The sequence below is a fragment of the Gopherus evgoodei genome, chromosome 3 (assembly GCF_007399415.2).
Source record: "Gopherus evgoodei ecotype Sinaloan lineage chromosome 3, rGopEvg1_v1.p, whole genome shotgun sequence".
NCBI lineage: Eukaryota > Metazoa > Chordata > Testudines > Testudinidae > Gopherus > Gopherus evgoodei.
This window is the reverse complement of record NC_044324.1, coordinates 197,687,988-197,706,234: the sequence shown is the minus strand read 5'-3', so window position 1 is coordinate 197,706,234 and position 18,247 is coordinate 197,687,988. Positions and strand designations below refer to the sequence as shown.

Sequence of the window (18,247 nt, the reverse complement as noted above, 5' to 3'; positions counted from 1 at the left end):
ACTTCCTTATCAGGTGGAGGCGCTGCACTTGTGTGTAGGGGGTTCCCCAGAAGCCCACATCTTCAGAAACACAAGAAACAATAAACAAAGCATGATTGTTAATGCACATACAACATCGAATCATAGCAGTAAAATGCACTCCTTTTCAAATTTTAATTAGTTTCTCAGTGTCCCTGGCAAGCACACAGCTCAGTGAATGCCCTAAACATGGTGAGTTCACCCAGGAAAGGGGCACTCAAGATGGGGCAAAAGGTCTAGGTCAGTGGTCCCCAAACTGTTGGGCGCGCTCCCCTAGGGCGGTGCAGGGGGCCTGGGCCAGCAACCCTGGGAGACAGGGAGAGAGTGCCACTTTGCCCTTAGTTCTGCTTCAGCCTCAGTCCCCACTGCCCAGACACTAGAAGTCTGATTACCCGCAGTAACCAACCTTTGCCACTGTGGGGGTGGGAAGAGCAGCAACCGCTGCTGGAGCCTGGAGGAGCACTCAGGGATGGCTTAAGTGTGGCTCCACCTCCCCTGTCCTGCCCCATTCATCCCCTCACCTCCCCACCCCGGCTCCTGGGTGGGATGCGGACCAGGTAAGGGGGGGGTAAGTGTAAAAGTTTGGGGACCGCCGTTCTAGGTGGTTTTTTAAGGGGATCACTGCAGGCGACTAGGGGCAATATTGTAAATTCTTCCACCATTTTCCACAGGTCATTGAAGCCAATATCTTACTCCTGAGGGTAAGCAATGATGCAACGGTGCATCTCCTGTATGCGTGCAGCTTCAGACCAAGTCCCTGTGCTGCTCGCTGTATGCCACTTTGGTCCCTGCACAAATGATTGCCGATTGGTGCCAGAAAGTTTCCTACAGTGGAGGAAAGAACAAAGCAGCTCTGCCAAGGAACTTTCAGCAGAGAGCTTGACAAGTATCTCCAAGAAAGTTTCCTAGAGATCTCTCTGAGGATTCCAGTGAACTATTAACTGTGCATTAACACATTGTTCCGTCTTACTGTGTAGCTGCACAGAGGAATGTCCAGCACACACAAACACAGCTAGTCTTGTACATTTCTATCCCTTAACCCACTTCTAACGTATAACAAAGCAAAGGACAGCTCTACGTCATATAACTGAGCAACATCAACTCAAAAAGATCACTTACCAGAGTTCTCCTCTCCTGCATCATGTGCACCAGAGACAGAGTGCTGGGACTGGCTCATATCCTCCTGGGTCAAGAAGAGGTCCTGGCTTCCCACAGTACTGGATGACCCAGTCATCTCTCCCATCTTGTCCTCCAACTTGACCTCCTCTTCCACCACTTTGTCCTCAGGGTTGAATCCACTGTCTACTGTCTCCAGCTCCCACATCCCCAAAGTATCCCCGGGTCTCCTGGCAATAGAGGTGGGGTTGCCGCCAAGGATGGCATCCAACTCCTTATAGAAGCAACAGGACTTCACCACAGCACCAGAGTGACAGTTTGACTCCCTGGGCTTCTAGTATGCCTGCCTCAGCCCCTTTATCTTCACACGGCATTGATGTGTCTCCCATTTGTAACCCTCATCCAACATATGGATAATCTTCTGGTCTGGAAAGAAAGTCCTTGCTTGCAGCTTTCTGTACAGTCCAGTTTCCTGAAGATGTGTGTGTTATGCACCTTTCCCTGACCACCCTGCGTTGATGTCAATGAAATGACCATAGGGATCCACACACACCTGCAATACCATAGAGCAGTACCCCTTTCTATAGATGTACTCCGTTCCAAGATGGTATCCAAATTTGGGATATGCTAGCCTACCTACTCTACCGCAGTTACGGATTCCCATTGTTGTAAAGCTATCCAGTATTTCACACACACTGCCAAGAGTCACAGTCCTTCATAGCAGAATAAGATTAATGGCCCTGTACACTTACATTAATGCAACCCAAACACTGGACTTCCTGACTCCAAACTGATTTGCAATGGACTGGTAGCAGTCTGGAGTTGCCAGCTTCCACAAAGCAATTGCCACACACTTCTCCATCAAGAGAGCTGCTCTCAATTTGGGGTCATTGCACCACAGTGCTGGGGCAAGCTCCATACACAGTTCCAGGAAGTTCTGCAGTTACTGCTTGTCATCCCAGACCTGTATAATAATGTGATCCCACCACTCAGTGCTTATTTCTCGAGCCCAAAAATGACGGTCCTCCATGTGCAGCTATTCCATGAATGCCCAAAGTAATCTGGTGGTGTTTCTTTCCATGGCACACAGCAGGTCAGATACCTCGGACTCCTGTTCAGATTAGGTGCTCACGATATACTGCATAGCAGCCGTGATATGTTTATAACAGTGACCACAACAGTAGAGAGCAGTGTAGGATCCATCTTTTTAGACAGAGATGGTGGGCACACAGTAAACAGGGACTGATGGAAAATGCCATGAAACGCAGTCGGAAGCCCATGGAATGATGTGGCAGAAAACTGCATCATGGATGTTGAGCCCGCATCCATGATAGACTGCAATCCATTCTACCTTCCCACAACTCCTAGTTGCAGAAGATGGCGAGTAGCACAGTTGGATAGCCACCCACAGTGCACTGCTCTCTCTCTTGATGCTAGAGCACCAACTGTGAATGTGCTCTGCTGACAGAAGGAGCATTATGTGAACATGCACAAATGATGAAATTATACTGGTTTTTGATCATTAGCATAACATGCATCAACAAAACTCTGTAGTGTAGACAAAGCCTTAAATAGGAAAAGTAATTATTGATAAGCATAGGCCCTAATTCACGTTTTATGACTTTGTTTTGTATGTAACCATTTGTTTCCATCATTCACACTTGTTTCTATATCAATCTCTAGTCTTACTTAAATAAATTTCCTTTTGTTTTACTATAATTGAACCCAAGTGCTGTGTGTGATACATGAGCGTGGGCCAAGGTAAAACTGGGGTACACTGTTTGTTTGGAAACAGAGAACCTGGCATTTCTGTGGGCTGGACACCACAGAAGGACACTTGGAAGAGACTTGGAAGCTGGGGTATATCTGTTGTGAACCTGCAGGGCAAAGGCAAGCTGATATAGCCCAGAGGAGAGTGCTTGAGTGGCTGACAGGCTGGATGGGTGGAGCTAACACCAGCTAGCACAGACAAGGTTCTCTTGCGATGGAGGCAGGTGGCAAGAAGAAGGACTCACTGCCCCGGGTGCCCCGAGAAGTGTCATATATGTATCATATCCCACAACTTGATGTACAGGTATTGTAAAACAAGTTGTTGTTGTTGTTTGTATCACCATAGTGCCAAGGAGCCCTAGTCATTGACCAGGACCCCATTTTTCTAGATGCAATACAACTAGAGAAAAAAAAATGGTCCCTGCTCCAAAGAGCTTAACTAGTTAAGAGTGACATTTTCTTGGCCCAGGTTCTAATCAAAATGCACAGAGCCTGACCCGCAGTAGAGTCTGATGAAGAGAAATTAAAATATATATGCTGCATATCACTTCTATTTCTCTGCTGACTACACCCTCCCTTCCACATTGCAAAGTGGGATTTTGGTGTAAGTACAACATTCCACTTCTTCACTAGAATTGTACCTATGAAAAGGATTCACTCACTGTCTTTTTTCACTTCCTCTTATGTCAGTCATAACCCTCAAAGTGGGAAAATGTTCAGTAGTTGTTGTTCCAGAGAATTGATGTGACACAACTGGTATGCTGGATAATTTGCAAACTTGTACATGTTCTTTAATATTAAAGTAAGATCAAAGAGAAGCTGATTTTAATGCTTTTGTTTTATTCTCATCCCTGAGCCTCAAGTACTGAGGTGGGTATCTGGTACTGTACAAAGCACATGTATAAAAGAGTCAGAAAGTGAAATATTTTAAAGTAAATTGATCCAGCTAGTGGAGTGGAGAAGTTAGAAAGAGGAGGAGGTAGCTCAAGAACTAATAACTGTTTGGAATTGGCTTAATTGAAGGGATTCTAGTATTTAAGGATTGAAGAGCTGATTTAAAACTGGAGAGTATATTGGCATCTACCACGCTTATATGATAGGGTCATAATTCAGAACCTGAATGCTTATATGATAAGATCAGAAGTCCCTCGCTTTCAAGCTGCATCAGCCTCATCCAACCAAATCAGAAGTAACAATAGCAGGCTTCTAAAAGAGGTATCCAGCCCTCCTTGATCAGGAGCACAGGTCAGTTTGATGCCAGGTAAGAGAGAGGGAGAAAAGGGCAAAAAAGTCCTAAAAAATTAGAGGACTAAATAAACAATAATCATATTTAAGTCTTTTTAAACTGGTAGGTCAGCACATTGCCCTGGATGTCCACGTGACTGTGATCAAAATTATTTAATGTACTACTCCTTTTGTTGGAAAGTTCCCACAGTCACAAATCCCCATAGACAGGAATGCATACCAGTCTTTGCTTCCTTATTCAAAACTTTAAAAAAAAAAAACCTTTCAGAAAGTTAGAGCTGTACAGTATTATGAAACATGATGCTCAATTACCAGAAGACTGTTCAACAGATAGAGTTGAAAAAGATTATGTTTAACCAGTTTTGGACTGTGCAACTGCATGTAGAAAAACACAGCTAAAATTCATAAAATTTGCCATTGTGAAATATTAAAATATTTCAGTATAATAGGCAAATATATTTGTAATTACTTGTTAAATACAGCAAATCCTCATTATAATTTCACACAGGAAGATGGAACTAAAAGTGGCATATCCATGGAAAGTTATATCTGCGTTTGGAAAAGATTAAGAAAATGAGGCTACTTGTATCACAGTATGGTATGATTTCGGTAATGCTCTCTGACTGGCTTCATCACAATAAATGCCACGTAGTGCTCAGTGAACAGAAGAAGGAGGAAATCAGTCATGAGAGGTGGAATAGATGTTCGGCATGTGTTGCTAGCATGCAACTACAGAGCATCAGGTAAAGAAAAACAGCAACATTACATTCATGTGTGACATTTTAGATGTTCTAAGTGAGTACCACAATCTTCAGCACAGATGTTATGTAAGTATGCATTCCATCAATAAAAATGAATTGCAGTTGGAAAGTGAGATATATAAGAGCATTTTTTCTGGAACAAAGGGATATTATGAGGCAGTTTTTCTATATCATAACTGGAACAGGCACACATTTGACATTTACTTTTACTGTAATTATAGGGATTTCAATTCACATATTTGGTCAACAATATTACCTCTTGAGTCCCAGTCAATGTGCGTGATATAGCTAGATGCACCTTTGCAGATGCCAACTCTTTTGCTGGTAAGCACATTGTAAATGTCTACAAAATTATCATGGGAAGCCACTGCCAGATATTTTCCTGTATCTGTAAAAGAAAGAAATCCAAGTTAACTAAAGTATATGTGAGTATTCTTGATATTAATTATTATTATTATTATTACTTATTTCTAACGCAGTAGTAATTCAGTCAGAATTAGGGGCCCATTGTGATGGACTCTGTACAAACACATCAGAATGAAAAATACCTAACAGCCATAGTTCACAAGTAAAACAAATTTGCTCTCTTAACATTTCATTTTAAGTCTATCATTGAAAACAAAATAAAAAAACAACTTATTTTATCCTTTGACTGCACCTCGTGAAAATTTGATATCAGAGATCATTTCCTTTCTGTGGTGGAAAGAGACCATATCTTCAACAGTATCAACATTCACTACCAGAAAACTCCCATCGTTCAACCCTACAGCCAAGGCTTTCCCATCAGGAGAAAAAGCACAGCATCTTCCACCTGGAAAAGAAATTCAAAAGAAACACCTTATTGTTTATAATGTTGGACTGAGGAAACCAGCAATAATCTGCTGCTAGAAGGTTTCCCCACAGAAAAGGTCTATAAATTAATCATTTCTTAGGGGATGTATACACTGGAATCAGAGGTGTGATTCCAGATCATGTTGGTATAGCGACACTACCTTTAATCTAACCAGTACAGCTAAAAATAGCTGTGAAGATGTGGTGGCATGGACCATGGCACAGGCTGTACACTCATATACACTCATGTTACTAGCCTATGCTGGAATCCATGCTGCTACATCTTCACTACTATTTGTAGTTGTGCTAGGTAGATTAAAGTTACCACGGGTATGTCTAGCTCAGTGGTTCCCAAACTTTAACAACCTGTGCACCCCTTTCACTAAAATGTCAAGTCTCGCGAACCCCCTAGTAAAAATGAATATTTCCAGGGATTTTCTCCTTTACCTAAATATCAATTATAAAAGCAGTGATCCTAGAAATATAAATTTTGTTTTTATGACATGCTTATTACACACTATTATTAATTATTATTTATCATTACAGTATTTATATTACATTATGAAAATGGCAACACTCTTCCAAAATCTCACTTTCATAGCTTGTATCACTTTGAATAAGCCTGTTATAAAACAAGGCTCCTATGTTTCACCAAGGAGCATCAGATGTGAAACAAAATGAAGGTATTTAAGAAGACAGCTCATAGAGTTCTTCCTACACAAGCATTCAGGTCTTGAGTAGACCAGGCCAACAACGCTCGTTACAACAAACCTTAAACTTGTTCTTCATAATAATTTTAAAAACAATAGTAGCTGCCTATTTAATTTTAAAAACAGCAAAAAATATCCACCTCCCTTTCCATTTCTTACAAGGAGTCTTGAAGTTTAACTCTCCTCAATGTAATAGATATGCGTGCTTTGATCTTCTTAATTCTTGGAAGTCCAGCGGCTCTGGGCTCCTGGCCCTGTGCTGCCCACAGTCTCTAGGGACAGCTCCGTCCACCATTAGGGAATCTGTTCCTGAGACCCCCCTGTAACATTTCGTGAACCCCCAGGAGTTCACGAACTCCAGTTTGGGAACCACTGGTCTAGCTAAACTGCAATCACACCTCTGACTGGAGCATAGTCATTCTCTTCTAACCTTAATGAGACTGTCTAACTGCATAATTATTATTTGTTGGAATTTTCAGGAGGCACCATTTCAACAGTTACTCTCTGCTTTATGTAGAGGAGGAAGGATGTATATCTACAATCGACCAGCTGCCCAGAAGTTGAAGTGGGGGAATAAAATATAAAGTTCACATTGCCACTGGATCCTGATCCTGACTACTTTTTATCACATGGAAAATTATCTTGTCTGTAACTTGGTAAGAAAACTTTTTAAAGCAGAACAATAAACAATTTGTGGGCCTCAAAATATTCTTAGGGAGAGAGAATGATTTTGTGGTTAAAACATAGGACTTGTAGAGTCAGGGGAAATGGGTTATTTTCCCTCTTTTGCCACAGAACTGCTTTATGTCAGGGACATCACCCCTTCTGTGTCCCGGATTCTCTATATGCTCCTATTCCCTATCAACCTACTAGGGATATTAAAGACTTAATTCATTTATGTCTGTAAAGTGCATTAAGAGACACAGATGGAAGGCACTATAGAAATGCAGTGCAGTATTATTACTCTTGCAGTATATACAGTCAAAGGAGAAAGTTACCTTTTTTGAGTTTCCTCACTGCTAACATGCGGTGTTGTGAGGAAAGTTCCCAGATTCTCAGTGTTTTATCATCACTCACTGTTGCACAGATAGGCAAGAGAGGGTGAGCTGCCAAGCCCCACACTTCTCCTTCCATATGCCCCTAAGGAAAGTCATAGAAGTTAAGAATGGATAACACCTTTTAATGTCTGTAGGCCATCCCCCTGCTAGTGCATTTTCTAGTGCTCTATCTAATCTTTTAAATGTCTCAGATAATAAGGCTTCCACCACCTCCTTCAGAAGATATTTCTCATTCTAAGGAAGGGTATGTCTGCACTTCCAAGATGGAGATATAAATTCCCAGAACAAGGAGACATACATACACACTAGCTCTGATCAAATTAGTGGGCTAAAAATGCAGCCATGTCAACGTGAGGGACGAGATGCCCCAAATACGTTATTAGTGTCTCTGATGGGCATGCATTCTGGGTAGCTAAACCCTCTTGCTGCTGAAGCTGCTGTGACTACACTATTTTTAGTGCATTAACTCAATCAGAACTAGTTCAAATATGTGCCCTCGAGCAGGGAGTCATCCCCCCTTCCCCAACTCCAGCCCAAGTATAGACAAACCCTAAGAGAACTTACTGTCAGGTCCTGCCCCTGATAATCAGCCTAAATGTACTCTTCCTTCATTTTAGCCCATCACTACTAGGTGTAAACCTTGTACAATCCTAAACAAATTATCTTTCTTCCACCCTTCAATACTTGTACAGGAGACAGTTATGAGATCCTAACATAGGCAACATTCTCAATGACGTTTATGGAAGATAAGCATTCTGCAGGATTCTGATCTGGTATTAGTCATTGTTTAGTTCTTTTAATTTTTTCTTATAAGTCAATCTTTATATTCCTTTAATCATTTTTGTTGCTTTTCTCTGGATTTTCTCCAGTTTGGATACAGCTTTCCAGGACTAGATGCTGCCCAAGTTACAGGCCTGAATGACAGGCAGGATGGTGGAGGTGTCAAATGTCGAAAGAGAAACCAAGATTTTAATTTGGCTAAAAGGAGACAGGTCTGTAGTAAAGAGCACTCCATGCTACCTACCTCTTCCTCATACCTTTTCAGTGGTTTTTCTCACATGCATAAACAGAGGAATCTTGAGTATGAGTTGACAGATTATTTTACCTGTGGTGTGGTGTGACCACTGCTAGTATACTGTGCCCACAATTCAACAAGGATGTTGATAAATTGGAGAGGGTTCAGAGAAGAGCCACAAGAATGATTCAATGATTAGACAACATGTCTTACAGTTATAGACCCAAAGAGCTCAATCTATTTAGCTTAACAAAGAGAAGATTAAGGGGTAACTTGATTATAAGTTGTAAATATAAATATGGAGATCAAATCTTTATTATTTTCTCCTCACTCTAATAGAGAAAGGTATAACATGATCCAGTGGCTGGAAATTGAAGCTAGGCAAATTTAGATTGGAAATAAGGTGTACATTTTTAACAGTGAGGGTAATTAACCATTTGGAACTACTTACCAAGGGTCGTAGTGGATTCTCCATCACTGACCATTTTAAAATCAAGATTGGATGTATTTCTAAAAGATATTCTTTAAGAATTATTTTGGGGAAGTCCTATGGCCTGTGTTATGCAGGAGGTCAAACTAGATGATCACCATGGTCCCTTCAAATCTGTGAGTCTACTGAAGGACAAGGTCAGCTCATTTCCTATTACTGCGAATGATGGACTCCAGTTTAGCAATTTGCATTTTGTAGACATGGAAAAACTCCACTAAAACAACAAATGTTTACTGGTTCATCAGGACATCTTGATCACATCTTACATATTTTCTATTTGTGCTTGAGTTGATATATGTATAACAGTAATTTTGTCTGGATGACTAATTATAACAATTATTTCTGTATAACTCTATTATGCTAGATGCAGTCACCACATATATATTTTTTTATCAGCAGAACACACCACAGAACTCAGGTTATTTTCATATAATTTCAGTATCAGACCTCATTAGCATTTGTTAAAGCAGAAATATATGAGAAGATTATCATTTCAAATGTTCTCGTTAAAACTCAAGTACAAAATACATCTGCTCATACCCCATGTTGTTATGGCTATCACACAAGTAGCAGAAACTGCAAGGTTGCTTTACTTGCCTGGAACTAATCCCATACAACAGTATTACAGATAAGAAATAATGTTTTGTAAAAACACTAGACATTTTAGATATATCTATGATTTAATAAAATAGAATGCAAATAAAACAAAAGAAACATTTTGATTACTTTAACTGAAGTCTTATTTTTAAAAAGTGGCTCAAACTCCCAAAAAGTGGATCAAATTACAATAAACTCCATACTTGAATTAAAAAAAAACCAACCCAAACATACAAAAGGAGAGCTTAAACAATTTTCAGTATAAAAGGAGTGCTATCCTGCAAAGTTGGCACAGTTATTAAAACAAAACAACATCAGAGATCTCAAGGGGCACATATACTAGAAATTTGTTAAATTTTTTGCTAAATCCATAGATGTTATAAATCACACAAATAGTTGCCTCTCCACTTCTCAGGAAAGATGTAATAGTAGATTGCTGTAGTGAGCTGTCAGTTTACTAAAACTTAACATGTATTACAAAATAAAATATAGAATATTTACTAGTATGCTATATGATTTCAGCATAAATAAACCGTCAAAATAATATGAACAAATTACGTTTTGTGTTGCAAAAGCCCTGCTTTTTAGTTTTTATTGTTATATATATATTTCCATAGGTCCTAATCCAGCTTCCACTAAAGGAAATGAAAAGACTCAATAGTACTCAAAGTTAGTGGGGTCTTCAGCTTTTTTGCACCTCAAAATTCAGTAATTCACAACAGGTCTCCAACTTCTCAGTATGAATCATCAAGGTCCTACTGTACATCAGTTTCTGAATGAACAGTAACAGGTACGGATGGCAAATAACTGACCAACAGTATTAAAGAAAACAAAAAGAGAGCAATTGGGGAAATCTTACGAATTCTTGCATTCTTATGACCTATTTGATGAAGAATACTAGTATTGTACCTGAACAAGCAGAGTCATAGGGCCACTTTTATCAATTTCGAGTATCTCTCCATTTCTGGTCCCCACTAGTATATGCCCATGTCCTAAGGTGATGGCACGAATGGAGGGATTATCTTCCAAAAGTAAACCTGAAAGATAAAAAAAATGTGCATTTAAACTTCTTATTTGCAAAATCAAAGAAAACTCTCAGTTAGTATTGTACCTTATGTTATCTATGATCAAAATCTATTTAAGATAGTCACACCATAATATGTAAGATGTACTTTTCTGGTGAAGCAGTTAACTGACCTGTGGATTTATGCAATAGTTGGGACTGGGGGCGGAGCTGTGCTCTCCTACACTGTACAGGGAATCCTCTTGATAATTTAAAGGCAGATACTTTATTATGTGTTTAATTGTATAAGGTGCTCAGGTGCTATAGCAATAAAGGTGTTAGATTTGTAAATATCTGTACATATTATTTTGAAGACTTTGTCCGGTATGATACGATCCAAACTAGCACCTGAAAATAATCCATTACAGAAGAGCATACTGTGCATGATACACCATAATTCACAGGGTTCTTTAAATTTACAGAGAATCTGCTTCTACTCAGAAATCTGGCCATGCAGACGGGGCACTTGAAGAGCTAGTTACTTAACATGGAGCATGCATTTTGAAATGGTTGGAAAAATAAGTTGGTGACACTTTTTTTTTAAACTTATCCAAAACCAATGCAAAATGTCAGAATGAGGGAAGAATTTAATTGGTCAACTGGTTGTTTCAGTAAGATTTTGACACTTTTTCACACCATTTTACCAACTCTCATGCATATATCCTTTATCAGTTGTAACGGACTCAGGCCAGAAGGATATAAGAGGATGGTGGAAGGCAGGTATATCAGCCTCAGAATGAGCAGGTCCCTGTTCCCTGGATAGCCAAACAAGGGCTACTCCAGGCCAATCAAGACACCTGAGGCCAATTTAACCAGTTAAGGTCATTAGGTTAATATTGGCACCTGACCTCAATTAACTGACAAAGGGTCAGTTAAGGCTGTTAGGCTAATGGAGACAGCTGGAACCAATTAAGGTCCCACTTATACTACTTTAAAAGCTCTCCTTGCCAGTTCTCTTGAGAGGAGCCCAGGTGAAAGGAGCTGGAGAAGAGGAAGCATTACTGAGCCCTGAGATAAGGGTGAAGCTTGGGAAAGGGGAGCACTGGGAAGTGGTCCAGGGAATCAAAGCAGCGTTGGAGGAGGGAAGCCGCTTTCATTAGGGTCCCTGGGCTGGAACTCGGAGTAGAGGGTGGGCCCGGGTTCCCCCCTTCCTCCCCGCATGATCTACAGAGATCGCTTTGAGAGAGGAAACAGACTTTGGTTCAGGCAGGAGATCAAACGGTGCCTATGGATCTCTAAGAAGCAACAGAGACTGTGGGTATTTCACCTTCCCACCTTGCATACCGGCCTGTGATGAAAATAGCTCAATAAGCTGTAACCTTTGCCGCCATACTGGAAAAGGGAGGTAATATTGAGGGCCTTAGTGAGCTTCTGAGGCCATTGAATCCGCCAGGAAGCGCGGGTCCCGCCAATACAGACTTGGAGCTTTGTCACACAATGTATTCTGAAAAATAATACCTTTAGAGCTAGGGGATAGTGCTGATCTTTTAATAGCATATGTCTTCAGGCACCTCTCAAACATATCATCCCAGAGTGCCACAACTCCATCTTTTCCACCTGTTACGAAACCCTGCACACAGTTTGAAAAATATATTTAAATTCCAATCTTCTACATTAAAATGTTAATTCATAAAATCAGATATGTCCATATTGATCAAGTTACAGTACAACTTTTTCTTTGTCTGTTTTGCATAGGTGTCTCACCCAAAATTTGTGGTCAGATTATAGATGTCCTGCACACAGGTATTAAAGGCCTGGTCTACACTACGCGTTTAAACCAAATTTAGCAGCATTAAACCGATTTAACCCTGCACCTGTCCACACAACGAGGCCCTTTATATCGATATAAAGGGCTCTTTAAACCGGTTTCTGTACTCCTCCCTGACGAGAGAAGTAGCGCTGAAATCAGTATTGCCATGTCGGATTAGGGTTAGTGTGGCCGCAAATCGACAGTATTAGCCTCCGGAAGGTATCTCATCGTGCACCATTGTGACCGCTCTGGAAAGCAATCTGAACTCGGATGCACTGGCCAGGTAGACAGGAAAAGCCCCGCAAACTTTTGAATTTCATTTCCTGTTTGCCCAGCGTGGAGCTCTGATCAGCATGGGTGGCAATGCAGTCCCAAATCCAAAAAGAGCTCCAGCATGGACCGTACGGGAGATACTGGATCTGATCGCTGAATGGGGAGACAAATCTGTTCTATCAGAGCTCCGTTACAGAAGACAAAATGACAAAGCATTTGAAAAAATCTCCAGGCTATGATAGACAGAGGCCACACCACAGTGCTGTGTGACAAGCGTAACGGAAAGCCAAAGAATCAAATGGATGCTCATGGAGGGAGGGAGGGGGTATTGAGGACTCCAGTTATCCCACAGTCCCCGCAGTCTCCGAAAAGCATTTGCATTCTTGGCTGAGCTCCCAATGCCTGAAGGGTCAAAAACATTTTCCCGGGTGTTTCAGGATAAATGTCAATTTACACCCTTCCCCCCCCCCGAAAGAAAAGGGAAAAAAAAGTTTCTCGCCTTTTTTCAATGTCACCCTATGTCTACTGCATGCTGCTGGTAGATGAGGTGCTGCAGCGCTGAACACCAGCATCCCCTTCCCGATGGCAGACGGTACATTATGACTGCTATCCATCATCATCATCAGCCCGTGAGTGCTCCTGGCTGGCCTCGGTGAGGTTGGCCGGGGGCGCCTGGGTAAAAATGGGAATGACTCCCAGTCATCCCCGGCAGATGGTACAGAACGGCTGGTAACCGTCTTCATTATAGCAACTGGAGGCTGAGCTCTATCAGTCCCCCCCTTTCATGTCTAAAGAAAAGATTCTGTACTGCCTGGACTATCATAGCAGTGGGAGGCTGGGCTCCTCTCCCTCGCCACCCTTTAATGTCCTGCCTGGACTATCATAGCAGCTGGAGGCTTCCTCCCCCTCATTTTATCTCACTAAAAAGTCTGTGTTTCTTATTCCTGCATTCTTTATTACTTCATCACACAAATGGGGGGACACTGCCACGGTAGCCCAGCAAGGTTGAGGGGAAGAGGGAAGCAATGGGTAGGGTTGTTGCAGGGGCATCCCCTAGAATGGCATGCAGCTCATCATTTCTGTGGAATCTCTGGGCCTCTGACACAGACTCTGGAGCGGCTGTGCTCTCTGGTTCTCTAGTACACTTGCCCCATATTCTAGGCAGGACTGACTCTATTTTTAGACAAAACATAAAGAAGGGAATGACCAGGGGATTCATTCCCATTTTTGTCCATGAGCCCCTGGCCAACGTCAGTGAGGCCAGCCAGGAGCACCCATGACAGCAGCAGATGGTACAGAATGACTGATAATGGTCATTTCATCACCAATTTACAATGGTATGGCAGATGGTGCAATAGGGATGGTAACCGTCTCTGCTACCTTGCAAAGGCAAATGAATGCTGCTCTGTAGCACTGCAGTACCACGTCTGTCAGCAGCATCCAGTACACATACGGTGACAGTGACAAAAGGCAAAATGGGCTCCATGGTTGCCATGCTATGGCATCTGCCAGGGCAATCCAGGGAAAAAGGACGCAAAATGATTGTCTGCCATTGCTTTCACAGAGGAAGGATTGAGTGATGACATTTACCCAGAATCACCCGCTACACTGTTTTTGCATTGGGATCTCAACCCAGAATTCCAATGGGCAGGGGAGACTGCGGGAACTATAGGATAGCTACAGGATAGCTATCCACAGTGCAATGCTCCGGAAATCGACGGTAGCCTCAGTACATGGACGCACACCGCCGAATTAATGTGCTTAGTGTGGCCGCGTGCACTCGACCTTATACAATCTGTTTTACAAAACCGATTTATGTAAAATCGGAATAATCCTGTAGTATAGACATACCCAAAGGAGCAGAGAGTTCCTTCCCTAGAGCCCAACCCTACAAACCTTTACAACTATAATTCCTGGGACCAAACTGTTTACTCAGATAAGCATATACAACCCCCACAGACTTCAAGTTGTCAGTTAATATCTGGGGACACAATTTAGCACCTGTCTTGAACTATAATTTTAAAAAATATGTTTATGTGGTAGAAGTTAAAATATAATTTGCTACATTTTTGTGTAAGGATTTACGAATGACACTACAAGAAAAGAAGAAATAGTTTTGCCAGTTATTCAAAGTATCTTGAAAACAATATCTTCCTTGGATGTTGGAAGTTTTTCTTGTCTGTGTGATATTCTAATGAAAAAGGCATTAGTGCTATCCCAATGCATGAACAGCTTCATCATAAAAATAGGTTTTGTGGCAGTGACGGGGTATTAAAAATATTCTTTGTTACGCTGCTGTGATTAATGTGCATAAGCCTTGTCAAATAGTGTTAGTCTAAGTACTGTAAGGCCTCAAACTTCCAGAAGTTGTAAGAAGCGAGTACAGTAAAATCCTGCAAGCATAAGCATAATCTATCTAGGAAGCTTTATAGACTAAGAAGGAAACTCTGTAAAGGTTGATACAGGCTTGTGGTTACTATGCTCTGCAACCAAATACCTCTTTAAGCTGATTCGAGCATTTTTGAGTCTAGCAAATTGACCACTATTAACTGCATAGCGAAGAGATGAGCTGGGCACAGGTGCACAGTTCATAAGTTCAAAACAACCGCAAATGCCACCCTGGAATATTTGGCCACCTTGACTGGTTGACTTGTTTTGAAGCATGGCCAGAAAATACTGTATAAATAAGATGCAGAGGCGTATGTGTGTGTGTGTGTGTGTTTTGACCTAAAAGAAATCGCTCTTTGTTAGGCTCACATACAGCCCCTGAACCAAAAGGACTTGTGCTTCACTGACTATCTGTGCCTGGCCAGCGCAGGAAATAGTCAACTGAAGGTAATGTATCATCTTTGGACGAAGGCAGGGTAAGATTTGAATAAGGTCTGGTTATGCTCAAACTGGTTAATCTTAAATCTGTATTAATACTATAGGTTAAGTTTATTAGTAAATTGTTTAAGTTGTTTAAAAATAGTAGTAGTCAATAGTTAACAATATATGTTATGTGATACAGCATGGCCAGAGGGCAGCAGGAGAGTGTTATCAGGGAGCCTTATTCCCTGCAAGGGGAGGAAGGTTTGTTATAGATTAACTAGAGCACCTGACGCCAATTAGAGCACCTGACGCCAATTAGAGCACCTGAAGCCAATTAGAGCACCAGCAGTCAGTCATGTGATAAAAACCCCTGCTTCAGTCAGACAGTGTGGGAGTTGGAGCAGGAAGGTTTGGCTGGAGCAGAGAGCAGTTTGAAGGAGTTGGAGAAGAGAACAGTATTGAAGAGAGACAAAAGGAAAGTTTGGAGGAGTGCTGCAGTGGGCTGAGAAATCCAAAAGAAACCCTAGATAAGGGGCACCTGGCTTGTGTAAAAGGAGGGCAAGAAGCCCCTTCCCAAGCTGAAGGGCAGGAGAGGGAAGTAGCCCAGGGGAAGGAACCGCTAGTTCAAGTGGTTCACCACAAACCTCAGGGCCCCTGGGTTGGGACCTGGAGAAGAGGGCGGGCCCAGGTCCCTCCCTCTCCACTCCCCTCCTCAAGGACACTAGTGGGGTAATTAAAATACCGGTTCAGAGGCAAGCAATGGTGCCCTGAAACCTTCCCCAAAGAAGAGAAAGCGCGAGACCCAGCATAACAGTACCGGCAATTTGCCACAGTTAATAGTAACAGTATATGTTTTGTGCCTTGCTGGAAGCAGGTACAGTACTGGTGAAGTTAGTAGTTTATAAATGATAGTGGCTTTACAAGTCACTGTCCTTGTCTTCAGTATAAGTTACCATCAAGTTTATCATAAAAATCAGTAAAAGTTTATAAGTTGTTAAATAAGTTAATAGGTAGGTTAAAATTAGTAAACTATAGTTGATTAATGTATCAGTATTCCATATGAACTTGTGTTGGTTGGAGATGGTTATGGTACACATAAAGTCATTAGGCATGTTCTGTCTGTGTTGCCTTTATAGTCATAAGTCATTAAAAACCTTTCTTGAGGAATAATTAGTTGTCTAGTTTCTCTTTTGCGGACACTACTCAACATCTGTGTTGTGTGGTGGGAAGTAGCAATCACCCAGAGTCCCACTAGGCCCCTAATGTGAGCCCCCATAGGGCTCTGACGTGTGCTTCCTCCTTCCATTAATCTCCACAGCTGCATGCCTTCAAAGACACGGAAATGAAAGATACGTGTACACAGTGAATGTACATTTTAGAGTTACAGTATTTTGGCTCATCTTAGAAAGTTATTGACCATAGGTTAATACATTAAGTGTTGGCAAAGGAGCACATCACCACAAAACATTGCAGCTCATTATTGTCAACTACATTTTGTGTTTTTAGCCACATTCCATTTTACTTACTGAAATCTGTTCCGGTGATACAGAAGCCATGTTTTTAAAGCTCATCCATTGTTTTCACTAACAAAACACAATGTACTGATGTACTTCTGTACAAAACCACAAGTGTCTTTTTTTAGTATATATCATCCCAGTCTATGCACTTTCAAAATCCTCAATTGTTATGAAAATAATGAACAGAAAACAGACATATAAGAAGATGAATACCTTATCCAATGCATGCATATCAAATACTGGTCCATCATGGGCTTTCACTGTCTTAAGCAACAAAATATGTTTCCAGATGTAAATGTCTCCAGTAGCAGCTCCAGAGAAAACCAGATCTTCTATTCGCCCATAAGAAATACTCATCATAGTTTCCAGTTTCCCAATATTTCCAAAGGTCCCTCGTTTGGATGTAAAACCTCCTCCTGTAATGTGAACAACATTAAGTCCCACTACATTTTCATTTTGTATCCTCAGTGCTCTGAAGGACAAAAACTTGCTGTGAATGTGGAATACCAAGCTGGTAATAGTAATGTTGGGATTTCAATGCACAGCAAGACAGTAGAATGTGGGTAATTCATGTAGGGCTACTATACACCCCCCCCCCGCCCCACACAATGCTGTGCAGAATTTTCTTCTACCGGTGATTATTTCAAGCTGCTGCTGAATTTTGGGGACAGATCAGGCAGAGAAAGTAGGAGCCTGGTTGATGAATCAATTGCTTCACAAATCCACCTGCCAAATCTCCTTTTCCTCTGTGGAGGTGGGCACGGTAATGCAGAAGCTATGTATAGTATGAAGGTTGTAGAAGTGGGCATGGAGCAGTTCTGCAGACTGAGTAGGAGGATTCTGTCCTCACTTGACTGCCAGAGAACCACATTGTGCCATATTGCACTAAAACCATTTGCTTGGTACAGAGATCACAGCTTGGGCCTAACAGCACAAAGAATGAAAGATCCTAGATAAAAATATAAGTACAAAATAATATAGAATATGATTAATTTGCTTCAGTTTACACATATAGGCTCAGATTCAGATACTCTTACCATGAGGAGTGGTTTATTCCACAATAAGTCTAATTAATTCCAATGAGTCTATCCATGGAAAAAGGTGCTATTCAATGTGAATATATATACCAGACTTTGTCCAGTAATACAGCATGTGCTTTTATTTTATTACAGTAATACAAAACATAATAAAATCTTGTCATCTTTAATCTGTTGGTATCTGA

General features: G+C 41.3%; 1 protein-coding gene across 5 annotated transcripts in view; it reads right to left on the bottom strand.

Annotated features, from left to right (window-relative positions):
- EML6 (EMAP like 6) overlaps positions 1 to 18,247 on the bottom strand; it is a 397,023-nt gene that overhangs the window by 68,061 nt on the left and 310,715 nt on the right. For all 5 annotated transcript variants that reach the window (XM_030557759.1, XM_030557761.1, XM_030557762.1 and 2 more), the window contains 6 exons: positions 17,239 to 17,441; positions 12,133 to 12,244; positions 10,521 to 10,648; positions 7,450 to 7,591; positions 5,569 to 5,721; positions 5,167 to 5,298 (listed from right to left, as the gene is read on the bottom strand). In XM_030557759.1, the coding sequence (XP_030413619.1) occupies positions 5,167 to 5,298; positions 5,569 to 5,721; positions 7,450 to 7,591; positions 10,521 to 10,648; positions 12,133 to 12,244; positions 17,239 to 17,441 (870 nt within the window). The remainder of the gene's footprint in view (positions 1 to 5,166; positions 5,299 to 5,568; positions 5,722 to 7,449; positions 7,592 to 10,520; positions 10,649 to 12,132; positions 12,245 to 17,238; positions 17,442 to 18,247) is intronic.